The 26,410-nt window shown below is 58.0% G+C and overlaps 2 protein-coding genes across 4 annotated transcripts in view; one reads left to right on the top strand and one right to left on the bottom strand.

The window, feature by feature from the left end:
* LOC148813716 (transducin-like enhancer protein 4) overlaps positions 1–6,058 on the top strand; it is a 31,318-nt gene extending 25,260 nt beyond the window's left edge. For both annotated transcript variants that reach the window (XM_088907521.1, XM_088907522.1), the window contains exons 12-20: positions 6–144; positions 228–391; positions 1,275–1,351; positions 2,460–2,709; positions 2,834–3,081; positions 3,361–3,508; positions 3,854–4,004; positions 4,149–4,225; positions 5,470–6,058. In XM_088907521.1, coding sequence (XP_088763647.1) covers positions 6–144; positions 228–391; positions 1,275–1,351; positions 2,460–2,709; positions 2,834–3,081; positions 3,361–3,508; positions 3,854–4,004; positions 4,149–4,225; positions 5,470–5,577 — 1,362 coding nt within the window. In that variant the 3' untranslated portion in view covers positions 5,578–6,058. The remainder of the gene's footprint in view (positions 1–5; positions 145–227; positions 392–1,274; positions 1,352–2,459; positions 2,710–2,833; positions 3,082–3,360; positions 3,509–3,853; positions 4,005–4,148; positions 4,226–5,469) is intronic.
* A 331-nt stretch (positions 6,059–6,389) lies between these two features.
* Positions 6,390–24,622, bottom strand: tle2a (TLE family member 2, transcriptional corepressor a). 2 transcript variants are annotated; one of them, XM_088907524.1, is made up of 20 exons: positions 23,664–24,622; positions 19,771–19,931; positions 17,757–17,820; positions 16,883–16,927; positions 16,430–16,492; positions 15,269–15,373; positions 13,903–14,122; positions 13,597–13,613; positions 13,402–13,500; positions 12,967–13,011; positions 12,457–12,615; positions 12,106–12,238; positions 11,206–11,381; positions 10,972–11,051; positions 10,472–10,721; positions 10,100–10,347; positions 9,734–9,881; positions 9,243–9,393; positions 8,597–8,673; positions 6,390–8,053 (listed from the first exon to the last, which is right to left on the bottom strand). In XM_088907524.1, the coding sequence occupies exons 1-20, from the start codon at positions 23,685–23,687 to the stop codon at positions 7,946–7,948; spliced, it is 2,373 nt and encodes a 790-aa protein (XP_088763650.1). In that variant the 5' UTR covers positions 23,688–24,622; the 3' UTR covers positions 6,390–7,945. The 2 variants fall into 2 exon arrangements, with proteins under 2 accessions (XP_088763650.1, XP_088763651.1); XM_088907525.1 differs by having other exon boundaries at positions 15,332–15,373; positions 23,664–23,742.
* Between the last annotated feature and the right edge of the window lie 1,788 nt (positions 24,623–26,410).

Below are 26,410 nucleotides of genomic sequence, written 5' to 3' on the forward strand. Positions count from 1 at the left end.
CCCAGGCGGACAAGCCTTGCTCCCCCTCCTCCAAGTCAGCGAGCCCCTCCCCCCACCGCGACGCGCTGACCCCCGGGCCGGGCCCCAGCTCTGCCGCCAGCCTGCGCCTCGCCACCAAGCCCCCCTCCGCCGCCGACCCCCTGGGTGAGCCCTCGCGCCTGTCCGCAGCTCTGTGACTCCAGAGCCGCTGTCTTCGTCAGCTCACCTCCTCCTCCCTCTCCCCGCAGCCCTGCGCAGCCCGCTGGCCCTCCCCAGCTCGTACCCGGCCCATTTCGGCGTGGTGTCCCACGCGGGGCTGAACGGGGAGCTGTCCAGTCCAGGGGGCTACGGGGGGCTGCACCTGTCCCCCCAGATCAGCACCTCGGCCAGCGCCTACGTCCGCAGCCCCATGGTAAGTGTGGACTGACCACCGCTGTGTGAGAGCAGGGGGAGCAGAGGAGAAGACCGCAGGCGTGCAGGAGAGGGGTCTGTCTCAATTCAATTCCATTTCAATTCAGGTGCTTTACTGGCATGACCAATGGAATAAGAATAAAATTAACATGAAACAAAAAAATCTACAGACATATTTACAACAAAGACATATCATAAAATATTTACATATACTGTAGACAGATGGAGCATTACTGGGAGACAGACCCACTGTTCCTCAGGCTGTGACAGGAGATCACATACTGGGCTGACAGTTCAACTGAGTTCCCTCCTCCCTCTCCCAATAGGATTGGGACCTGTTGTGATTCTGGCAGGTGTGGGAGCTCTGGGATTAGATTTCTGAATTTCGGGAAGAATGTTTCTCTAATCCCACAGTATCTGTCACAGTGCAGTAGGAAGTGCACCTCTGTCTCTGTTTCTCCCCGCTGGCAGTGGGAGCACAGCCTGTCCCCTCTGGGCAGCCAGGTCTGCCTGTGTCGCCCAGTTTCTATGGCCAGACTGTGGTCAATGAGCCTGTACTTCGCCAGGGTCTGTTTCTTTTTGCTGTTTCTCATCTTGGTCAAATATTCGCTAGTGTGTATTGTCTCTCTCCTCGCACTGGAGCTGCAGGAAAACTCATCTGGCAACTGTTGTGCTCAGGACTGACCAGGCGCAGGACTCCTGTGTGGATTGTGCCAAGGAATTTTAGTGCCAGATTGATTAAATATAATTTAAAATGGGCACATCTAAGTTATTTAAGCTCAGCAATTCAAAATGAGATCACAAGTCTGGAATCCCTGTGACCTGCGTTGGTTTTTAGACAGGACTAAGCTGCAGCACATCTCTCTCTCTCTCTCTCCCTACAGGTCGCCTACGAATCCCGCTCTCATCTGAGGACCCCAGGGCTGTCCTCTGCACTGCCCGGGGCGACTGGGGGAAAACCGTGAGTAATTTCAGTCGTGGGTATTGATCTTTGATTCTCAGTTAAAGCCGAACAGGTTTCTGTTTTGCGTGAAGCTACAGCGCCCCCTGCAGGATCACTTTGAGTGTGTCAGCTATAATAATGGTTCTTAACCTTTTCCTCCTGCAAACTCCATTTGCCGTGAAGTCGCTCTCAGTGAGGAGCCCCAGATTCAACAGGAAAATTAAGTTTAGAAATCAAATTCTTAGAGGTCCCACTGGATCTGTTGCACTGCAATGATTTTCATATCCCATTCCTGTCATAGCAGGTTCCTGGTGCGAGAGTGCAGTTTCCTTGCTACTGGCCCTTCTGGCTAAGAAGCTCTGCTCTAGAAGTGTAGATGAACGTAGTTACTAAACACACATAAGAACATAAGAAAGGGTCTTTCTGATAACCGGCCGAGCCCATCTCCAGTGGAGCAGCCAGGGTGTATGGGATGTGGGAGAGAGGCTGCATCTCGCCCTGTCCTCCTGGACAGAAGGAGCCACACAGCCACACTAGCTGGTTTGCCTGTGAGCAGTTAATTGATCCCAGGAACTGATTCACCTGTTTCTAGAAAGATCACCAACATCAAGGCTGGACAGCTTGTTCCAGATTCCCACAAGTCTTTGGGTAAAGATGCGCCCTCCTGTTCTTAGTGTTCAAAGTGCTGTCGAGTCGTTTCCAGCTGTGCCCCTGCTTCGCGTCTCACTGTTCATTCTGAAGGGATCCCTGACGCTGACTCTCTCAGGGTCTTGGAGGATTTTTAATACTTTCATACTGGTTCAAAATGGGTTAAAAGAGGTCTAACAGGTGGAAAGAAAAGATCTACTGTTTCTAAATCCATGTAGATCCCTCTAATCCTGTTGCCGTACAGATGATCCTCTGGTTTAGTTATTATAATTGTTTCCACGTCACAGAAGTCAGAGCCATCGGTCCACAGTTACCTGCTTCAGTTTTCTCACCCCTGTCATGGACAGGTCCTCAGGTCGCCTTGTAGCTTGTCCATGATGAATTGAGGCATCTCTAATACAGCTGAATCAAGTACAGAGAGCCTGTCTGCAAGCTGCTCCTGTACTCTCTAGCGCCCCCTATCTGCCTCTCCCTGCAGTGCCTACTCCTTCCACGTGAGCGCGGACGGGCAGATGCAGCCGGTGCCCTTCCCCCCTGACGCCCTGCTGGGCCCCGGCATCCCGCGCCATGCCCGGCAGATCCACACGCTGAGCCACGGCGAGGTGGTGTGTGCCGTCACCATCAGCACCTCCACGCGCCACGTCTACACCGGTGGCAAGGGCTGCGTCAAGGTGTGGGACATCAGCCAGCCGGGCAGCAAGAGCCCCATGGCCCAGCTGGACTGCCTGGTGAGGCCGCCGCCCTGGCACTGCCGATCTGTTCGCGATGAGTGCAGTTGCTGTGCAATACACTCGCTAACACAGTTAACAATCCTCCCAGCAGTATTGACACTGCTCTGTTTTGTCCAATCAGAACAGAGATAACTACATTCGCTCCTGCAAGCTCCTCCCCGATGGGCGGACCTTGATCGTGGGCGGGGAGGCCAGCACGCTGTCCATCTGGGACCTGGCCACGCCCACCCCGCGCATCAAGGCGGAGCTGACGTCCTCGGCCCCCGCCTGCTACGCCCTGGCCATCAGCCCCGACGCCAAGGTGTGCTTCTCCTGCTGCAGCGACGGCAACATCGTGGTGTGGGACCTGCAGAACCAGACGCTGGTCAGGTAGGGAGAGGGGCGGGGCTGAGAGAAGAGGGGCGGGGAGAGAGAGGATATGCCTGTAATGGAGAGTGACAGAGGTGTAAGGGTCATGATCAGGACCAGCAGTGCTGTAAAGTACAGCTCAGTGTCAGACCAGCAGGTCTTTCACAGTTACAGAGTGGGGTCAGGGGTCAGTGTGTCAGTATGGTGGGGTTTAAGGGATCAGTGTAGGATGGGGGGGGTCAGTGTTGCAGGCAGTGGGGGTCAGTCCAGATTGCTGACAGGAGCCCCTGGCTCCCTCAGGCAGTTCCAGGGCCACACGGACGGGGCCAGCTGTATCGACATCTCCAACGATGGCACCAAGCTGTGGACCGGAGGGCTGGACAACACCGTGCGCTGCTGGGACCTGCGGGAGGGACGACAGCTGCAGCAGCACGACTTCACCTCACAGGTGACTGGGATCCGCTGGGGATTGCCTGGGATACAGGGGGCTCCGCTGGGAATGAAGTGCGCTGTGCTGTGGAGGATACTTGAGGCTCTGTGGGATCTGTGTGCTGCTCCAGTTTCTGTGGGGATCTGGTGTGTCAGCAGTGGGAGGAAGAGCAGGGGGGTTGCAGGGCAGCAGGCAGGTCCTGAAGGTGGCGGGCAGCGTGTTTGTGTTCGAGTGTCTTTGCTCAGGGATCAGGTCCCGACCTCAGTGCCTTCCCTGCCTGGTGTGACGGTGTCCGTGTGCAGAGTCTGAGTGCGGGGCAGTCTGCCTGCAGCGTGCCAGCTAACCTCTCTCCCTCTGTGCCAGATCTTCTCCCTGGGCTACTGTCCCACCGGCGAGTGGCTGGCTGTGGGCATGGAGAGCAGCAACGTGGAGGTGCTGCACGTCTCCAAGCCCGACAAGTACCAGCTGCACCTGCATGAGAGCTGCGTGCTCTCGCTCAAGTTCGCCTACTGCGGTGAGTCCGTGCGCCGAGCCCTGGTTTGACTGGCTATCTGCGTACCTGTCGCTCTCTCTACCCGTCTAACTGCACCTGTCTCTTTCCTGGGTCTCTCTGTCTATCTGCCTGCCCCGTCTGAATCTGCGCCGTCTGTGTTTTCAGGGAAGTGGTTTGTGAGCACAGGCAAAGACAATCTACTGAACGCCTGGAGAACTCCATACGGAGCGAGTATCTTTCAGGTGAGCCAGCCTGTCTCCTGCTTCACCAAGCCCTCGTCTCGTTACCCCCCTCTCCAGTCTGTTACCCCACCTCATCTTGTCACTATTACCCCAAACCCATTACCCGACCTCATCAAAACCTTTGTGGATTCACCACCCACAAATCCCCACAAAGCACTGTGGCTCAGGATCTGCGCCTGTGGCTGGAAGGTTGCCGGTTCAAATCCCGTGGCCGGCAGAGGAATCCTACTCTGTTGGGCCCCTGAGCAAGGCCCTTAACCTCAACTGCTCCAGGGGCGCTGTACAATGGCTGACCCTGCGCTCTGACCCCCCAGCTTCTCTCTCCCTGTCTGTGTGTCTGTGTCTCATGGAGAGCAAGCTGGGGTATGCGAAATGACAAAGGAATATGGCTGATAAAGTGATCTATCCACCTCGGGCAACTGTGGGCACAACAGGGGAGTCACACACCCGCTCTCAAATTTCCCGCTTCTTAAAGAATCAAGCTGGTCCCCAGCAGCCTGCCTGCTGTCTGAGCTTTGTCCAGCACAGCCCAGCAGGCCCCTGCCCCAGAGCGAGTAGCTGTGTACCAGGAGGCTCTCAGCTCGGTGAGCTGGTTAACAAGACTGTGGCTGCAGGGATGTGATGTTTTTCTTCTGGCCAGTATCTGCGTGTTTGTGCTCCACACTCCCTCGCTGGTCCTGTGTCGTATTTGCATGTCTATAAATATTGCATTGTGCGATCTGATTACCGGCGGGTGGGCCGCAGCGGTGCGGCCCAGCTGGTGCACAAACAGGGATTTCTGTGTTGTGCGGAAACCAGCGCTGACGGGATAATTAATGTGTCCGTGAGCGCGCTCATGTGTGGCAGGAGCCACTCTTATTTTAGCAGCCGCCAGAGCCCGGCGTCTCTCTCTGCAGGAAGCAGCCTCCCCCAACGAGGCTTTTAAGAAATGCGTGAAGGAGGGAGGGAGAATAAAAGCAGGGATGACTCACTGGCCTCCAGCCCTTTATTCCTTAGTGAGGCGCAGCGTAGACTCCTGTGTGCAGCAGGCTGATCCATCCCGGATTTTACCTGCTGCAGGCCGAGTTAAGAGTGCGTTTGCTTTTTCTGCATTATGGGTGGAACCTGTGCAAGAGTTAAACCGAGGCCTGGCTTTCCGTGCTGAGCACTGGGCTGCTGAAGAGCAGGTCGGATGGTGTTGTCAGTGACAGAAGAGGCGGTCTTAAAAAGCCTCTCCCTCTCGCTCTCCCTCTCCTCCCTCACAGTCCAAGGAGTCCTCCTCGGTCCTGAGCTGTGACGTGTCCCCCGATGACAAGTTCATTGTCACCGGCTCCGGGGACAAGAAGGCCACAGTGTACGAGGTGGTGTACTGAGGGAGGGCGTGGCGCAGTCCGGGCTCCTGCACTGGCACCAGCTCCCCCTGCCTGGTGGAATACAACCCCCACCCTCCACAGGTCACTGCCCCTGCGATGTCAGTCCACCTTGAGCTCGTCTTGAAGTAGGAGTCACCAAGGCCTGGGCGCCTTGAGGCATGGAGCTGGGGAGGACCGGGAGGATGAGGAAGGCATGCAGGGAGCGCTGCCAGGGGAGCTGGAAGAAACAGGGCTCCAGCCCAGGGGTCTGTCAGTGCAGCGTCTGCTACAGTCTTTCATCAATACAATAGTCCTGTTCTGTTAATCCCTGTCCGTTGTACCTGCCTGTGAGTTGTTTAAATCCATAGAAAAAGCTCTTATTTAGGCCTCTGCAAAAGCCAAGGAACTTCTTTTCAAATTGCACCATGTCCTTTCCTCTCACTTTTTTCCATGTGTTGTACAAAAATTAAAAGTGGAAATAAAATTTATGTTGCTCTTTTACAGCTACGTGTGTACGTTTATTGCTGATGAAGTGTTGCGTTTGAACTGTAGATAATGAATTCACACATCTTCCATCACTACAGTAATTAACCAGTTATCACTGCTGTCCTAATAATATAAACCCACCTTTTGCTGAGAAAATGCATCACAGCTACAGGCAGAAACACCTTTGATCTGAACATGATCTGTGAAGACGTTCTGGTTAAAGCACAGCTAATTAGTCATGATAGAACCAACCTTCCTCAAGGAGTACAGGGCCAGTGAGCCTAGCACACACAGCTTACTAATTAGAAGTTAGAATTAACTGAAATTAAAAAAACACCCACACAAGCCATACAAAATAGTTTATTGGTCTCATTTCATCCACTAAAGCTACTCCCCCCCACCCCATCTCAGATTCTCCACAAGTACATCACGTACCCCCTGTTTCCGAACAGCAGCCCTGCTGGCTCTCAGCACAGAAAACCCCACACAGGCAGGGAAAGGGTAGCCCTCGCCTTTCCCCAACAGCTCTACTGAAGATACACAGTGACCTAAACACCCCCCTCCCCCATCCAGACTGCCCCCAGTCCAACACCATGAGTAACAAGTTCCTCCGAGGGCTGTGGTGCCTGGCTGCCCCCCCACCCCTGTGAGCTAACCAGCGCCCCCTGCAGTCACCCTAGCCCCAGGGGGCAGAGATCACACCTATTGCTGCTCAAACAGTGATTCCACTAAGGCTTCTCCTGCATCATTTTAAATACCAAACAAACACTGAAAACCTATTCACAGGTCGGCCATGAAAGAGTTAAAGCCAAACGGCTCACAACCACAGCATTGGCCACACAAGCAGGACAGACCAGCGGATCCCGACCAGGCTGTTTCCATTACAGGTCTGGAAGCTTTTCTTTTAAAGGCAAAGTCTGATAATTGTGGTTTTGAACTGCTGTTTCTGGGAATTAAGATAATGAACTCGGGGGAAAATCAGAGCTGGATGCATTCAATTAAAGTTCTCCAGATCCTGGTTAAATCAGACATCCAGGACGACTTTCCGACCACCAGGAAGAAGGGTTCAGGAATATGGGGGGGAACTCTTCCTCAGGGGTACGTGTCAGGCCCTGCCCTTCGACCCTTTAACTTTCAGTTAGGAATAAGGACCCTCTGATATCAGAGAAGCAGAGGAGCCCAGCAGCAGGACAGACAGACGTTGTAATATAGGAGAGCAAACTCCATCGGCATCCTTCATGACAGCAGTGCCGGTTGCAGACCTCAGTAGTACATGGTTTGAATTCAGAGTAAGAAAACATTGATGCCTCACAACAGCCTTCGGTTTTTATTAAAGCAGGGGCCTGCAGGCCAGGCCCTGTAGCACAGCAGTCTTTTGGTTGCCTTAGTTGCTTAACTGAACCAATAATCAGGTTAATTAGTGGTTTGGCCCCTAAACAGACACTTGGGAAAGATGAATGACAGGGGTACAACAGAAGAAAGACTGATCTACACTATATAAAAACAGGAAGACCCACCCCTGCCCACCAAAATTGGCACAAGCCAGTCCCTGCTCTCTTTGCTTGAGAAGAATCTGAAGAGGCAAAGTTGTTTCCCCCCCCCCCTCATTTCTATTATTCATTCACTACAGACATTTCATTTAAAAAAAATAAAACAAGTTTAAGTCCTTGGAAGAATCCACCCATTTTTGTTGCTGAAAATCCAAGGTTCTCCAAGTAGTAAACAGCACAAATATCCAGCAAGTCAGGAATTAAAGGGGGGGGGGGGGGTGGGTGAGAGGAATTCACAAAAAACAGCTCTCATTGGTCCTTCCCCGTGTCACACCCCCTCCTCTCATTGGCCGGATGCAGTAGCCACACCCACTCCTAATTCCCCCTTCAGAGCTGGCCCCTCCCCTTCCTTTTCAGTAGATGACCTCGTAGACGGTGGCTTTCTTGTCGCCCGATCCCGTGACGATGAACTGGTCGTCCGGGGAGATATCGCAGCTGAGCACAGAAGAGGATTCCTTGGACTGCAGGAGAGAGAGCAAGGACAGTGCAAATTACAAACCAGAGCATATCCATCATACCTTCCCTGTGGTGGGATTTAAGAGTCTGGGCCATGTTGAAATGCGCAGCCCTGCCACAGCGCTATACACTGCACGGAGATTTCCGGGGCACTAGTGCGATGCAGGCTGAAGCAAATCGATAGATTAAATTGAAAAAGCTCCGTGAGCCTGTTGGACTCCAAATCATCTGCAGAAGTGTTTCTAATGGTGCAGATTATTGCCTGCCCGCATTAACAGATCAAGCTCACCTCTCGTGGAAGGAAAGCAAATCCCAGCCAGCCCACTGGTTGTCTCCTTATAAAGCCCAGTGCAGCACAGCTCCACAAGAACAGACACAAACCAGAGTTCATGCGTTTGGCCCACCAGCCCGTTGGGTCGTTAATAACTAATTGGTCCAATTATCGCACCCAGCCTTTTCTTGAAAGAAGCCAGGGTAACAGCAGGAGTGGGAGGCTTGCCCACACACCCACAACCCTCCACTGACAGGAAACGTCCTGCCCAGCTCACCTGGAATATACTGGCTCCGTAGGGCGTCCTCCAGGAGTTGAGTAGGTTGTCTTTTCCTGTGCTCACAAACCACTTCCCTGCACAGCAGAGAGAGAGGGCAAGGAGACAGGAAAAAGAGAAATGGCACATCACACTGCGAGGTCAGTACAAAGATACTGATGCACTTTCATAGGAAGACAGTGAGTGCGCTGCAAGTGCATAAGAGGAGCAGGTAAACACCAGGCCAAGCTGCTGCCCTGCCAGTCCTGGACTGCAGAGGTGATGCTCACACCATCGTATACTCAAGGTGCATCGTTGGCACCCTGATAACACTCATCATTGACCGTTATTCTTAGACAATCCGTGCAAATTAGAGCAATGCTGCTCTGGTTCACTGGCAGATCTTTCACAAGGAAAACTATCCATCACTTACTGCAGTACAATGTGCCATCTCACCACTTAAACAGAAGCTGTACTTTTTATCAACTTGAACCTCCTAACAGCAGTTAAGGACAATAAGCTGTTGCCTGGATAAGCCTGCAGAGAGCAGGCAGCCCTCAGATGCTTTTCTATAGATCTGTTCCCTCCTCTGTCCACACGGCCATCATTTCTCCTCTGAGTGCTCTGGAAGACTGAAGGACACCACAGCCCCAGGGCGCGGACTCACCGCAGTAGGCGAACTTGAGCGAGAGCACGCAGCTCTCATGCAGGTGCAGCTGGTACTTGTCGGGCTTGGAGACGTGCAGCACCTCCACGTTGCTGCTCTCCATGCCCACGGCCAGCCACTCGCCGGTGGGACAGTAGCCCAGGGAGAAGATCTGGCACAGAGGGAGAGAGGTTAGCTGGCACGCTGCAGGCAGACTGCCCCGCACTCAGACTCTGCACACGGACACCGTCACACCAGGCAGGGAAGGCACTGAAGTCGGGATCCCTGAGCAGAGACACTCGAACACAAACACTCTGCCCGCCATCTTCAGGACCTGCCTGCTGCCCTGCAACCCCCCTGCTCTTCCTCCCACTGCTGACACACCAGATCCCCACAGAAACTGGAGCAGCACACAGATCCCACAGAGCCTCAAGTATCCTCCACAGCACAGCGCACTTCATTCCCAGCAGAGCCCCCTGTATCCCAGGCGATCCCCAGCGGATCCCAGTCACCTGTGAGGTGAAGTCGTGCTGCTGCAGCTGTCGTCCCTCCCGCAGGTCCCAGCAGCGCACGGTGTTGTCCAGCCCTCCGGTCCACAGCTTGGTGCCGTCGTTGGAGATGTCGATACAGCTGGCCCCGTCCGTGTGGCCCTGGAACTGCCTGAGGGAGCCAGGGGCTCCTGTCAGCAATCTGGACTGACCCCCACTGCCTGTGACCCCCCCCCCCATTCTACACTGATCCCTGACCCCCCCAAGCTCTGTACTGATACACTGACCCTATGCTGGCACACTGACTACTGACCCCACACTGAAACAATAACACTGACCCTGACCCTCCACTGACCTCCTCCCCCCTCTCAGCCCCGCCCCTCTCCCTACCTGACCAGCGTCTGGTTCTGCAGGTCCCACACCACGATGTTGCCGTCGCTGCAGCAGGAGAAGCACACCTTGGCGTCGGGGCTGATGGCCAGGGCGTAGCAGGCGGGGGCCGAGGACGTCAGCTCCGCCTTGATGCGCGGGGTGGGCGTGGCCAGGTCCCAGATGGACAGCGTGCTGGCCTCCCCGCCCACGATCAAGGTCCGCCCATCGGGGAGGAGCTTGCAGGAGCGGATGTAGTTATCTCTGTTCTGATTGGACAAAACAGAGCAGTGTCAATACTGCTGGGAGGATTGTTAACTGTGTTAGCAAGTGTATTGCACAGCAACTGCACTCATGGCAAACAGATCGGCAGCGCCAGGGCGGCGGCCTCACCAGGCAGTCCAGCTGGGCCATGGGGCTCTTGCTGCCCGGCTGGCTGATGTCCCACACCTTGACGCAGCCCTTGCCGCCGGTGTAGACGTGGCGCGTGGAGGTGCTGATGGTGACGGCGCACACCACCTCGCCGTGGCTCAGCGTGTGGATCTGCCGGGCGTGGCGCGGGATGCCGGGGCCCAGCAGGGCGTCAGGGGGGAAGGGCACCGGCTGCATCTGCCCGTCCGCGCTCACGTGGAAGGAGTAGGCACTGCAGGGAGAGGCAGACAGGGGGCACTAGAGAGTACAGGAGCTTACAGTTGCTGTATTCTTAGCTAATACCTTCCAGGCCTGCCTGTGATGTACCATCCAGGAAGTCAGCTGGCTGGCTTTTGTGATTGGCAAACAAAACCAATATTGCAGCCACTCACTAGGACTCTGAAGAATCCAAACAAAATCCCCACAATGCACTGCAACAGGAAGCGAGTAGAGGATGGGGGGGGGGGGCGGGGTGTACTCACGGCTTGCCCGAGGCAGCGGTCTGCATGCTGGCCGGCAGTCCGGGGACCCTCATGTGCGAGTGGGGCGACTCGTAGCCAACCTACAGGAGGAGATACAACGCTCACGTCTCTCACTGGCTCAGTCTGCCAGTCACTCTCCCCACCTCCCTGGGGCTGAGCCCCGTCTTCCCTGACCCCCTGACCCCGTTCCCCACCCTGGACGCTAACCCCTGACCCCAATGCCCCTCCTCTCACCACGGGCGAGCGCCCATAGCCGACGGCTGCAGCTCCGTTGATCTGTGGCGAGACAAGGTGCAGCCCCGCGTACCCCGCGGCGCCCCCCAGCTCCCCGTTCACAGCGGGGTGGGGCAGGCCGAACGCCCCCGGGGGGTAGGAGCCCTGCACGGGGAGGGGTGTCCGGAGCCCCAGGGCTGGCGGAGGGGGGAGAGAGAGAGAGAAAGAAGAGCTTGTCAGCAGAGAGGTGGGCTCCGGGCCCGTCAGCAGCAGAACCAACCCGCGTGGAGAAACGGTCACCCCAGGAATCACGTCAGTGCCTCTGCTGCAGGAGAGCACGTCGCTACAATAGACAAGCCCAGAAAAGAAACTTCACAAAACTCTTCCCCACACAATTAACTGACCCAGATCAGCTGGACATGCGTCAGTGGAGAGTCCTGCCCGCAGCCGAGGCCAGACACATGACTGCTGTTGCCAGAAACACTCAATGCCTCCTTTCTCCTATTCGTTCATAACTGACAATTTATATCCTCTGCATGTTCAGAGCCAGTGCTACTGGGACACCACTGTAACCTGAAGTGGGATTTGACAGGGTGACCCAGGGACATACCGCCCTCTGCTGGTGAAACTGCGCATTGCAGCTCTGTGGCTGTATGGCGACCCCTCTCTTGGCCCCCCTCATCGTAGGCCAGAGCCCTGCGGTGTCTGCTGCAGGGGCACCTCAGATCAGCGCAGGGTCTCCCATGCCTTGGCACCCAGGCGGAGCTCTCCAGGGCCATGGGGCTACAGGGAGCCCCCTTGACTTGACTTGAGTCGCTCCGCCTGCGCGGCTCGGGAGCAGCGGTAAAGGGCCGTCCGTGACCAAGCGATCAGACAGCGAGGACGACATCAACAAGCGGCCGCAGCAATACTCTCTCCTACCTAGCGGGTCGACGCCTGGCTTTCCTGGGACGGGCCGGAACTGGGGCGGGGCAGAGCTGGGCCCGGGGGTGGAGGCCTCGCCCGGGGGCATCGGGGTGCCAGGCTTCAGCCCGGGGGTGCTGGACTTCTCGCTCTGGGGGGAGGGAGACGGACGCAATCAGACAGAGAAATCCATTTCTCCTCTCGGGCTATTTCCTCCAAGCTGGCACAAATGTTACAGCTCCACAGCGGGAAGATGCCCTTCCTAAACAAAATTATCTGCACAATGCATTTCAGGATACATTCAGGATAGCCAATCCTTCAACGAGCAGAATGAGAAAAGGCGAGACTGCCCGAGTCGAGCAGGCATACCGGCGGCGGCTCCTTGCTGTGGGAGGGGGAGGTGGCGCTGCTGGAGGAGGCCAGCGAGGCGGGGCTGGCCTGGGGGGGGTCCTTCCTCTGCAGGGGGAGCCGGTCCAGCCCGTTCTCCCGGGAGGAGTAGGAGTTCACGCTGCGGGGGGACGCGGGGTCCTGCGAGAGGCGGAGACAACAGACCGCGGGGTTGAGGGACAGCCGTGTGGAGGATGGGGACAGGGTGCAATGGTTGTGCGTCCATCCATTTTCTAAACCCCTTTACCCAGTACAGAGCCTATCCCAGCAAGCAACAGGTGCAAGGCAGGGTACGCCCTGGACGAGACGCTAGTCCATTGCAGGACAGACACTCACACCATTTCCCCAGAAGCCAATTCTCACCACCACCAGTGGGAACTGGTGCACCTGGAAGAAACCCAAGAGGACGTACAAACTCCACACAGACCGCACTCGAGGTCAAGAATGGAACCCAGGGCCCCACTTATCATGCATCCTCTAAAAAAAACACACCTCGTCAACCACCAGGTTGTCATCACTCTTGTCTGCGTCGCTGCCCTGTGGAGAGAGAAACACGCTGATGACCTGCAGGTACTGGGCAACACAGCTACACAGTCCAGTACACAGAACTGTGGATAGAGTGACCACAGAGGACAGCAGCTGTCAGTACAGTCCAGTACACAGCCTGCTGGACACACCATGATTGAGGACAGGAGCAGTCAGTACAGTCTAATACACAGCCTGCTGGACAGACCATGATCACAGACAGCAGGGGTCAGTACAGTCCAGTACACAGCCTGCTGGACAGGCGGTGACCACTGAGGACAGCCAGGGTCAGTGCAGGGGGTGTTGCTGAACGTACAGCTGCCGTCCCTGTGCAACAGTGAGACTCCCAGTTCCTTCACCAATTAGCCTCCTTCCTCTCCACAGACAAGCGCGTGAACGTACGTAATCCGTCAGGAACTCCTTCTCATCCGCCTTGCGCTTCTTCCCGTTGCTGAGGTAGTCCGGGGGCGGCCGGCTCTTGTCTCCGTTAGCCAACGAGCTCTGGAAGCGGAGGGGAGCAAGAACAGAGACTGGAATAAGATATTCTCCCCCAGGGAGCCAAAGATCTGGACTGGATGCGGTAGTGATGGCACTCACCGGGCCGGGCTCGCGGTCTAAGGTCACCCCCGCAGAGCAGCACAACACCCCCAGGGCGAGCCAAAACAAAGCAAACAAAAACAACATCAGACATCCCACCTTTCCAAGACGCCAGTATCTGCAGGCACATGTGGAACCCAGAGCAAATCAAACAGGCTAAAGCCCAGCAGACCTGAGCAAACGAACACCAAACACGACACGCAGAGGCACCCAGGAACAATCCAACACACCCAGACATCAACAACCGCACACAGAGAAATGCATGCACAAACACCAACACCCTGATCCATGCGGCCGCGCACACACCTCGGTGATGCTCCGCGGCGGCTGCAGCGGCGGCGGCCTCCAGGTGCGCCCTCTCCTCCTTGGCGGCCAGCGAGGCCTGAGCACCCAGCGCCCCCGACAGCGCCAGCAGCCCCGAGCCCCCACCCAGAGACGCAAGGCCGGGCGGCTGCAGCCCTGAGGGGTGGGCGGCCAGGGGCAGACCCTGAGCATGGTGGGACAGGTGCTGTGCCTGGAGCTGGTGCTGGGAGGAACAACATGCACAGTTACCAGCGAGGGGGAGGCGGTCGGGCCCGAGATGGCGCGCTGCGGCTGAGCTCTAACTGAAACGAGGTTTTAATTACTGTCTGATGCACTTCGGCGCTCAGCAGCTGCAGTGGAACAATACAGGGCTTCAGATTTAGCTCTCTAACCCAGGGGTGCACTGCTCCAGTCCTGGGGGGCTGCAGTGTCTGGGGGTCTTCATTCTGCTCTCCTGACTGGAGCAGTTTAACACTTCCCAAGGGCCTTTGGCTGCTCACTGAAGAGAACCTGCAAGACTGTGGCCATCCGGGACTGGAGCAGCAGGACGCCGGCCTGTCCCAGCACACGGACACAGCCAGCGGTCAGCCCATCTCAATCCACCCTACCCTGCAAGCTGTCTGTCACACCTTGGAGCACAGGGGAGGTTCTATCAAGTCAATTACTTTAATCATGAAAGCAGGAATGGCTGGCTGAAGCCCCTGAGAGACAGTGTTGGCGTTTTCACTTCCTACCATCTCTCAACTCCTGGATTGAATGAATCACCCAATTCAGCGCAGAAACAAGAAATTGTTCCAGGAGTTTAGACACTGCCGATTTCAGGCTGACCCATCAACCCTGCCAGGCGTTCTGTCCACAGGGGTGGCACTGCGACGGACAGCAAGTGGACACCGTGAGCACGGGGCCACTGCCCTCCTCAGGGCCCGACACCCCAGACAGACAACCTTCACGCTTGCTGGAGGGAATGGGCCAGCCAGCACCGACACCAGCACTGCAGGACCGGGCCAGCGGTCTGGGCAGAGGGGAACCTTCAGGGGCTGCTGGGATCACCAGTGGCCTGCATCCTTTGGGTCCCCTGAGTCTCCCTTGGGTTGACAGCTGCCCGCACACCCCTCTTAAACTGGGAACCCCCCCCGCCCCAGCACGCACACTTGACTCCACAGAGACACTGAAGGACAAAACTAAAAAGGATGACTGACATGGGAAATAATAGTTAACCAAAAAGCTCAATTTCCCAGACCAACCCAAAAAAGACCCACACTGAACCCCCCCAGCTCTTCCCAGCCAGCATCTACATCCAGTTACGTAGGACAGCCCCTTCAAAACAAAGTTAAACATGAAGTAAAAGTAAAAAGATGGAGATACACACTGTGGCAGGCAGAGGGGGGAGGCCACGTACCCCTATGGCGGCATTCAACTCCCCCATAGTCACCTGCTTGGCGCGCTCCATGGCCTGGACAACCTGCTGCTGGTGCTGCAGGAGTAAACCAAGAGAGGGTCAGAGAGGGGGGGGTCTGCATGGGGAAGAGGGACATCATGATACTGGGGCTTCTCAGAGGTGGGGGCAGGTATCTGCTGGTGCTACAGACTTCCCATCATCCCATCGCCTCCGGTTCTCTCCAGGAGCAGCACGGCACAGACTTTATCCTGGCCTCCCACTCAGTACCAACGCCCCCATCTCCAGAGCTCCCATCGTCATCCCTTGTGGGACGCGCCCGGAGCACGAGATGCACGAGCATATTAGCAAAACTGGAGTCTGGCAGGAGGCTGAGCGGAGGGGAAGTGGGGGTGACAGCAGAGAGAAGCCGCCTCCAGTACTGGGGCCCCTCGAGTCATCAATAACCCCCCGTTTTGTGAATTGTACCAGAAAACGTTAATAAAAAGTTAAAAGAAAGGTGTTAATAATTCCTTACACTTACATAGGGCTTTTCTGGACTCTCCACTCAGAGCTCTTTACAGGAAATGGGGATCCCCTCCACACCCACCAGTGTGCAGCCCCACCTGGATGATGCACCAGTCCGCTCCCCACACACCAGCTCTCAGTGGGGAGGAGAGCAGAGTGATGAAGCCAGTTCAGAGATGGGGATTATTAGGAGGCCATGACTGGTAAAGGCCAGGGGGAAATTTGGCCAGGACACCGGGGTAACACCCCTTCTCTTTTCGAGAAACGCCCTGGGATTTTTAATGACCACAGAGAGCCAGGACCTCGGTTTTACGTCTCATCCGAAGGACGGCGCCTGTTTACAGTACAGTGTCCCCGTCACGATACTGGGGCATTAGGACCCACACAGACCGCAGGGTGAGCGCTCCCTGCTGGCCCCACTAACACCTCTTCCAGCAGCAGCCTAAGCTTTCCCAGGAGTCTCCCATCCAGGTACTGGCCAGGCTCACACCTGCTGGGCTCCAGTGGGCAGTGGGTGACATGTTGGAGAGGATCCGCATTTCCAAAAGCAGCACAACGTCTGTCCTGCCCCCCTGGGGGAAGTGGCGTGTCGGCGTAGACCCGGGTCCGAGAGCGAGAGGGACTCACCTCCTGGGACAGGAAGGGGATGAGCTGGGCACAGATCACGTTCAGCCGCTTGGCGATTTCCGTCTGCAAGAGAGGGACACCAGCTCAGGAGAGACAGGGGGTGCACAGAACCCCCACTCCCTGCCCAGCAGACCCACAGACTGCCCCCCCGAGGAGCCAGCCCGGCCAGAGCCCACTCGCAGGAGAGGGGCTGTCCAGCAGCAATCCCGCCGGCCGTGAGATGAGAGGATCGATTCGACTGGCGCTGGGAGACAGCGGTCTGGAGGGGCTGACCGAGGGATGATTCAGCATCTAAATCAACCGATTTCGTTTCACTGTCTGTGCAGGAGTGTGTTCAGCATGACCCCCGACAGAAGGCCGTCCTTCACTAATAAACAGCAGGGCTCCTGGGAGGGCAGCACCCAGCCCCAGAGAGGCCGGTCCCTACCATGAGGAACAGCAGGACTGGCTTACCTGCTTGTGCATTTCGATGTTCAGACCGTAGGACATCTCGTAATACTGAAAAACAAAGCAACACATGAGACAGACCTCCACAATGGCAAGCAGTGATACAGCTGGGGCTTTTACAATAAAAACAATTCATAATTAATGACTCCGAGATCTGGCTCCAAGGCTCCACTGTTGCTAGGCAACTTTTAAACTCCAAACCTCCCAGCCAAAAGAGTAGGAGAGCTCCAGTGCCAAGGAGTCTGTGCCAGTGAGCTGACAGCACTTTCACCAGCCTGTCACACACACAGAGCCCCCTGCAGGACCTTTCACACACACACAGCACCCCCTAGTGGATCTGTCTCACAGGGCACCCTCACCAGCCTTCTCTCTCACACACAGTGCCCCCTAGTGGAGCTGACTCACAGGGCACCCTCACCAGCCTTCTCTCTCACATAGCCCCACTAGTGGATCTGTCTCACAGGGCACCCTCACCAGCCTTCTCTCTCACACAGCGCCCCCTAGAGGACCCATCACACATGCACACAACACACCACACCACCCCCCCCTCCAGCAGGCCCGGCTCACAGGGCAACCCCAGGTCTGTCTCTCAGGGTCATCATCAGTGACCCTGAAGAGTAACCGACAGGACCGCCTTCTGCATCGGTAGCAGTTTGTTCACCTGAAGAACCCATCCCGCTGAACTCTCAGAGCAGCCCTGCAGCACCCCTACGCAGTACTGCACATGCATTTGGAAACTTAACACAGAAGACCAAGCCTGGAAGCACCTCTGGCAGGTAAGTCACAACTGCAAGCCTCTGTAAGGGCCAGCGAACCACTGCAAGGCTGGAGCCCCCCGTTCCAAACGAGGGGCGACGGGACGACCCGGTCAGTCACTCACCATGACATAGTGCCTCTGGATCTCGGTCTTCTCTGTGGCCAGCTTCTCGCACTCCAGCTTCAGGCTGAGAAGGAGAGAGACGGTCACCAGGCGGCCAGAGGAACACTCCTTACTGCTGCAAGAGCTCTCCAGTGTCTATCAGCACGCCCCTGCTAACAGCCTGGCTGCAGCAGAACGGGGGGACTGTGGACACATCAGCACCGTGGGGGAAAGGGGGTGAAAACTGAGACCACCCCCCCACCCCCCCCTGCTCTGGTCGTGCGGCCCAGCTCTGTCACGGAGGCTTGTTTGCAGAAGGCAGATTTCTGCCAGAGGAGCCGGGGGGGGGTCGAGGGCTGAGGAAATTGGAACATGATTAATGCCGGTACATTACTGAGCCGCAACAGGTAATGACAGCACATCCGCTCTCCTCCAGCGGCCTGGCACGGCTGCCAACGACGGGCTCGTTTGTCAAGGCCGGGAGGGGGGCTGGGAGCAGCTGTGGACACTCCCTGCCCGTCCTGGGGCTCACCAGCCACACACACCGGCCTGCAGCAGCGGATGGAAAGCACAAGGAGCCGAAGGGAGTCGAGGAGGAGGATGGGCATCTCGAGGGCTGAAGGCAGGATGGAGCAGCCCCGCGTCTGTCGTCTGTCAACCTGCACATCCGTGTTCACCGCCAGCTTTATCCTCACAGCGCTGGAAATTCGCCGTGAGCAGGAGACCCACCTGACCCAGCGGAATCCGGCCCGGAAAACAGGGCGGGGAGAAGGGAGAGGGGGGTCCGTGCACGAGAGCACACACACGCAGGACAGCGAGAGAAGGACAGCCGTGATAATGAGGCTGTCTCCCAGCGGCAGCCCAGCGAGACGCTATCCGAGCCAGGGAACCGAGCTCCTCGCCTGGCCTACAGCTCCCAGCCCCCTGGAGACAGCAGGTGCTGATCTGCCTTCCAGCAGAGCCCAGGCCAGTAGCATGCTGGTAACGAGCAGAACGGATACAAGTCCAGTGGACAGTGGTATCTGCAGGACAGCTGAACTGGTCGTATACTACAGGGACAAGCTGCCCAAGCACAGGGCCTGGGGAGCGCCCCCCCCCACCAGTATCCCGCCGGCCCAGAGAGGAGGGCTCCTCCCCCCCAGGCGGTATCAGTCCGGTCCAGAAAGGAGGCTCCCCCCCCCCCCCTCCACAGGTGGTACAGCCCTGCCCAGAGAGGAGGGCTCCCCCCCCCTCCACAGGTGGTACAGCCCTGCCCAGAGAGGAGGCCCCCGCCCCCCACACAGGTGGTACAGCCCTGCCCAGAGAGGAGGGCTCCCCCCCCCTCCAAAGGTGGTACAGCCCTGCCCAGAGAGGAGGCCCCCGCCCCCCACACAGGTGGTACAGCCCTGCCCAGAGAGGAGGCCCCCGCCCCCCACACAGGTGGTACAGCCCTGCCCAGAGAGGAGGGCTCCCCCCCCCTCCACAGGTGGTACAGCCCTGCCCAGAGAGGAGGCCCCCGCCCCCCACACAGGTGGTACAGCCGGCCCAGAGAGGAGGGCTCCCCCCCCTCCACAGGTGGTACAGCCCTGCCCAGAGAGGAGGTGGCCCCGCAGTGGCCAATGTGGAAACAGCAGATCTGTGAGCGCTTGAGCTCGTGCTCTAACAGGGGCGCCCGGCCGCAGCTCTACTGATCCAGAGAGGATGGGAAAACCCACAGCTCCCTCTCAGAATGTGCGACACCACAGGAGGGGGCGCAGGGGAGTCTCCCCAGGATACCCACACTGCTGGAGAGCACTGGGCTCCAGAGCTCCGTGAAGAGGCTTTGACAAGGGGCAGGAGATATGAGGCCCTGTGCTGGGTGTGGACAGCAGACTGACCACAGGGCTGACCCCAACCGCCCGGTGAGATTCTGGAGTCCCTGACTAACAGATGGCCCCTCTCATGGAGCAACAGACTGCGCCACGAGCTGGCGGGTTACTGGCAGCAGTAAACCAGCACAGGGAGCAGGGTCAGAGCTGGGGGACTGTGAACACGGTGGGGCGCTGGACAGGGGTACCTGTGGTACTGCGTCTGCAGGAACTGGAACTCCTCCTTGATGCGGTCCAGGGTTTCGGGGTACGTCAGTTTGAGGGACTGAGGTGTCCCCGATGCTGCAGCAGCAGCCGCCGCCGCCGCCGCCACCGCAGCCGAGGACCCCGGGGCTGGCTGGAGAGGAGCCTGAAAAACAAAAGAGGGGGGACAGAGGTCGATATTCCAGGTTTCACTGTGGCACTCGTGTTCCGAGTCCATGAATGAGAACGCAGACGAGCCGGCGTGCGCGTGGCTGGAGGATCAGACAAGCCAGCCCTGGAGTGCGCTGGCGGGAGGGCCGCTCTCGCTCCGCGGGCAGGGGGTGACAGCAGGAGTAGCACCACCAGGACCAGGTACGAGTGGGAAAACGACTCCAGAGACATGACCCTACTTTTGGGACGAGCAGATGAACAACGGGATATTGGGGGGGGGGGGGGGGGGTCAGGATACGCCTATCCTGGCACCCCATCCCTTCAGAAGAGACCCCATCCCACCACACTGTCACTGTCGGGGGGGGGGGGGGGGTTCACTGAGGAGAGTGGGGGCGCCGCTCGGCCTCATGATCAAGCTGGTAAGGACTGACAGATCCAGATTACACTCTGCAGAGGAAAAGCTAAGACTTTTCTTCTCCAGTCACCCTTACAAGACACTAAATGCCCTTATAGTTCAGGATGCACCCAGCCAGCCTCTGCCTCTGCTTCTGCTTCTTTCCAGCACACTGTCAGGGGGCGTCGATCACAGACCCGCGTGCAATTAGGAGCCTCAGCGATCAGCTAGCAGCAAAGTGAAAACTTGTTCTCTCAGCGGTCCTGCCGTCCCCGAGTGCTGGCTGGCCCCCCAGGACAGGGACACTAACCCCCCCAGCAGAATTACGGAGCCCAGCAGGGGGGCGAAGACAGCCAGGGGGGAGGGGTCAGCACAGTTCAGGTGTGATGAGTCTCAGCAAGCAGAATGAAACAGCAGGAGGCCGATGTGATTCAACACTGGACTCCAGCTCACCTGCACTCCCCCAGTACCTGCAGGACCCTCACAGCCTGCAAGGGCACAGCTGGAGGATTCAGACCCCCCCCCCCCCCCCCACACACACACACACACACACACACACACACACACACACACACACACCTATGGAGCAGGTTTCTTTCAGGAAGCAGCTGGTAGAGATGATCTTCAGATATTTTTAAGCTACAAGCAACCAGACAGGCTGGATCTCCTCTCGCTAGCCCCCCCCCACGCAGGCAGCACAGTGGTGGCCCCCCACACTATCCCTCATTACTGTCACACCCACAGGCTGCCCCCCCCTCCGCTGCACTCCAGCTCCAGAGCTTCACAGCTGTTTCAGCGGGAGCCCCCCTGCTGGAGCCCTCAGGCACTGCGGATCACTGCACCCCACAAACACAGCAGGCCCGGGCCAGACCACAGCAGACTCACGACCAACTCTTCCCAGAGGGAGCGCGGAGACCGCGAGCCTCCCCTCATGAACTCCGCTCTCGGCTGTGGTCTGCGTGATGAGGGATACAGCCCGGACAGAGCTGGCACACGCCTCGAGAGGCCAGCCAGGTCTTCCAATCGACAGCTGATTGCTTAATTGATCCTCAATTGCAAAATTGTCCTTAACTATCCCGATCAATACTGCCCTGCTGGCAGAGAGCTCCCGCTGGGCACTGGGAGACAGTTCTGTTCCCACCGCAGCACGGCCGAATGAAACGGCTCGGGCACCAGCGTGCCCAGGCGGGCACTCACGCCCCTGCGTACCCCGAAAAATTCTTTCAACCGCGCCCATCGCGGGGCACCCCAACATCAGGCAAATCCTGCGCCAACAGAGGCTGGGGCCCCCAGACTGGGGAGAGATCTCAGCCGTGCGACTCCAGAGAGGCCAATTCCTGCTCCCAGAAAGGCCAGGCCAGTTTCGGAAGCAAATATTTCCGTGCCGAGACCCCGAGGTCACACACTGGAGAGAAGCAAAGAGACAGAAGCTTTGCTGAGGCTCCCCAGCAGCCTTACAGCTGATTAGGAAGTAAAAAAAAATGAGCTCATAGCCACGCCCCTTCCCCAGCCACACCCACCTCACCAGCCACACCCTGTTCCTCAACCACACCCCCTCACCAGCCACGCCCCCTTTCCCAGCCATGCCCCAGCCCTCTTACAGCACCATGTGGCCCAGCAGAGCTCCAGTGAGCTGCCACCCCTCGGGCTGGAGACGAATCCGATCGGAACCCGCTGCAGGGACGGTGGGCACTCCGGGGGGAGGGGGTCACACGCAGGCGCATGCTCGCCACACACTGCCACACTGCTGGGCCAGGGAGAGGCTGCAGTGCCCCGCCCGTCAACGCTGAGTGGACAATCACAGGAGCCCGTGCCCGACGATCCAGCCAGTGTCCGAACGGACCACAGAGCGTACTCCCGCCGCAGCGTCTGCGTCAGGCCCTGCGTCAGGCGGCACGCCCAGGGCCCGAACTGCTCCAGGCACTGCAGTGACGCCCCCGCACAGCCAGCGATGGCTCCTGGGGTTCAGGAGAAGCCAGTCAGAGCAAGTCTGGGTCAAAACCTGTGTGTCCCACAGTGATCCTCACTTCCCACGATGAACCCCCATCACCCACCGCCCCAACCAACGCCCAGCGGTCAGCAGTGACCCCACGAGCCCTCTCCTGGACAGCCTCCTGCCCCTTCGAACCTGCAGGTGAGGTCACCCCGGAGCTGCCATCCAGATCCAACAGCACAGCCAAACAAACAACTCTCACCCCAACAAGGGGAACAACTGCCTCTCGGCTGGAGAGAGGGGACCGGACGCCTCTCCGCTCCTCCTCAGACCGCCGCGGCCGCAGCGCCACGATCCCCCCTCAACTCCTCGGCGCTTCTGGTCGGCCCGCAGCCGGGGGCGCCGCGCCGCGCGGCCGCGAGTTACCGGACACAAGCCGTTCACAGGAACACAAATTAGAGCCAGAAAAAATCTCTAATATTCAGGAGTGTCCTGGGGAAAGCCTGAAATTCAACCCCGGGTAAACAAAACTGTGTTAAGTGGATAAGAGGCTTAGTGATTTGCCCAGATAAATCCTGAAGGCTGCCTTTTCAGGCGTTATCCTTCCTAGTAAAATGTATATAAATGGTATCAATCTAAATGGCCTCAATTCTCCTCCAGTACTGGACGTTTCAAATGGAGAAGCAGAACAGTGGTGATGCTTCTCTCGGATTCATAGCCTCCGAGAACCAAACTCAGCCCCCCCCAGCCATCTCGAGCCCAGAGGCCAAGAGCAACGGCCGCCGCGCGTGTCCACCTGCACCCCGAACTCCGAGCGCGTGCGGACCAGACTGGAATGCCACCCGGTGGGGGGGGGGGGGGGGGCAGCGAGCTCGCGCCGATTCCCACAGCTTCGCACTTCAGAAGCGACGTTTCCTGCGCGCTTCTCGCGGGGCGACGGGATGACGGGAAAGGGGTTTTGCGGCAGTAAAAAAAAACAACACAACAACTGCTGTCACTTGTTGTAACCGACCTCGGTTTGCAAACTTAAGCGGGAGTCGTCTATCTGCTGTCCCTGTCCCGCCCAGCGGTCTGGGAAGATCTCCCGGGATAAAGGAGCACACAGGACTCCCAGAATCCGGCGCTGAGCTCGCGTGGGTCGGGTCCTAACATGTCTTTAATTCTAGCCTGCTCCTACACCGGGCCACACTTACAACAAGCAGCACGGCGTTCCCACAAAACTGCCTTCAGGACCAGTTCAGTTCTCGGATGAGCCCTGTTAGAGCCAGCAGGAGTCTCTTTCAGGACATGGCTGCATGTTCTGATCCGAGCCCGGCGGTGCCGGAGCTCTGAACGCGAATCACAGCAGACCCGGCCGCCACGGCTCCGGGGTAAACAGACACGAGCCTCCCGTGACTTACCGGGGGCCGGTTCTGGGGGAACATGCTCCCGGCCGTTTCCTCGGCGCTGGCTTTGTCCGGAATCGGCGCCTCCGTGGGAGTGGGGTTGGGGCTCCGGCAGAAAGACGGGGGGGGGTCTCACTGTCGGCTCCACGCGCGCATCAGGCCCTCGCTCCGGCTGTGGACAGGAGCCCCGCCGCGCTCGCGCATCCCCCGCCCGCGGTGCCCTTTGTTCTGCGGGGCCGGCGGCCGCGTCACGCCGCTGCCTGCGGGGTCCCCCTTGGCCCGGTCACCCCGCGCAGACGAGAGCGAGTGCGGGGCGCAGCCCTCGCCCTCCTCCCCCCGGCCCTGCGTGAGAAACGCGGCGCTGCAGCCGGGCCGAGAGCGGTGCGGCTGCTCCGAGCCGAGACGGCCAGGCCTCCGGTCAGCGGCCCGGCGCACCGCCGCCTTCTCTTTGTTCCGCTCCTGCTCCTCCTGGGGAGACGGGAAGCCCTCGGCGCTCCTGCCCCCTCTCCCTCCTTTCGACGGGAGCAGGACGTGTTGTTTTTCCCAGCGCGCTCTCTCTCCCGGCCCCGAACAAGGGGGAAGGCGCTGTTCCTGCCCAGCCGCCGGTCCGAGTCGCCTCTCTCCTCGGGTCGTTTTCAGCCCAGTGAAATTCCCGGAAAGCGGCGCAGTGACGCCGGGGCCCGTGCGGGTGCTGTTCCGCGGAGAGAGCTCTGTGTGGTCTTGTCCAGCCCGGGTCTGTGTGTGAATCGACTTGTTTCTTTAATAAAACATCAGACTCTAGAAGAGGGGCCTGACGAAATCATTAGTAATGATAAAGCACGATCCCAGAAACGGACCCGCTTCCACTCGGACCTCTGACACCTCAGCCCCCCGTACTGTTGCTGGGGAAGGCGGTGAGATAAAGGTGGATTCTCCGTCTTTTTTTGAAAGCCTCGCTCTACTCGCGTAAACTCTGCGCCGGTTCAGCAAAAGACTCTTCCCCTCGGCCTCCCCCTCCCGAGTCTCCTGCGCGCTGTGTCTGTGAATTGGCCGGCCGGCGAGGGAGGAGGGAGAGAGCGCCACGAAATTGATCAATGAATGAATGAAAACTCCACGTGGGGTTCCTTCTGCTACAATCAGCGCAGCGGGCGCCGGCCAATCAGAGCCCGGAGTCGCGGTGGTACCCCACGTGGGGGCCCCCGTCGGCGCTGGCTGATTGGAGGACCCGGCCAATCGGAGCGCTCCAGACGTCAATCAACTAGAACCGACAGGGGCGACTTAACCCTTTCGAGGCGCAGACAGTAGCGGTTGGGGAGGTAGATGGAGCTGTTATGTTAATTGCAAATTGAATTGAGGATTTTTTTCTTCTTCTCGCTTTTTAGGAGGTGCCTGGCTGCTTGGGAAAGCTCACCCGCTGTTCGCGAGAGGGACAGAGGCCCGGAGCCTCGGCGGAGGCAGAGCAGCCTGGCTCCTCAGAAAGGCGCCGTTGCAGCCGTGGAGATGCAGAAAAGGAGGAAATTTTAAAAAGCCGTAATTGAGTTTGTCACGCTAATTGAATCGTAGACCTTAATTAATCAATTTTCTAATTTACTGCTTTCAACCGAAAGCGCGTAACCGGTGTGAAAGTGTCTCTCGCCCTGGGCTGCGTGGGGGAGGGGACGGGGGGCAGACGAGGTTCCCCCTCCCCCTGCTCAGCTCGGGGCCCCGGCACGTGAGGTGAGAGCACTTTTAATCTCGGGTAACAACACAAACAAACACTCGAGCCAGAGACACAGGGGAATGGCTCCCTGCAGCTGATCGTGTTTACAGAGTCCCCGTCTGATCACCTGAGTACCTGAGCTCTCTGTACTTCCTCATATCATCACCTGGGCCTGATCACTTGATCACCTGAGTACCTGAGCCCTCTGGACCTCATCACCTGGGCACATGATCACCTGGGTACCTGGGGACCTGAAGACCTGAATACCTGAGCCCTCTGGACCTCATCACTTGTGCACCTGATCACCTGGACAGCTGAGTACCTGAGCCCTCTGTACCTCATCACCTGGGCACTTGATCACCTGAGTACCTGAGCCCTCTGTACCTCATCACCTGGGCACCTGATTACCTGAGCCCTCTGTACCTCATCACCTGGGCACCTGATCACCTGGGCACTTGATCACCTGAGTACCTGAGCCCTCTGGACCTCATCACCTGGGCACCTGATCACCTGAGTACCTGAGCCCTCTGGACCTCATCACCTGGGCACCTGATCACCTGAGTACCTGAGCCCTCTGGACCTCATCACCTGGGCACCTGACCACCTGAGTACCTGAGCCCTCTGGACCTCATCACCTGGGCACCTGATCACCTGAGTACCTGAGCCCTCTGGACCTCATCACCTGGGCACCTGATCACCTGAGTACCTGAGCCCTCTGGACCTCATCACCTGGGCACCTGACCACCTGAGTACCTGAGCCCTCTGGACCTCATCACCTGGGCACCTGATCACCTGAGTACCTGAGCCCTCTGGACCTCATCACCTGGGCACCTGATCACCTGAGTACCTGAGCCCTCTGGACCTCATCACCTGGGCACCTGAGTATCTGAGCCCTCTGGACCTCATCACATGGGCACTTGTGCCAGACTTGAGCTCATTCAGGCCGTCCTGTCACGCTGGGAGAGATGCGCAGGACCTCTCCTGACAACAAGCACCCAAAACTCTTGAGAATTCGTTTCCATCGCACGAGCGTCTGCATCAGGCCCTGCCTCAGCCCCACACGGCTCCCCACAGTCCCTGCCGG

This window comes from Atractosteus spatula, chromosome 28 (assembly GCF_055471065.1).
Source record: "Atractosteus spatula isolate fAtrSpa1 chromosome 28, fAtrSpa1.hap1, whole genome shotgun sequence".
Lineage (NCBI taxonomy): Eukaryota > Metazoa > Chordata > Actinopteri > Semionotiformes > Lepisosteidae > Atractosteus > Atractosteus spatula.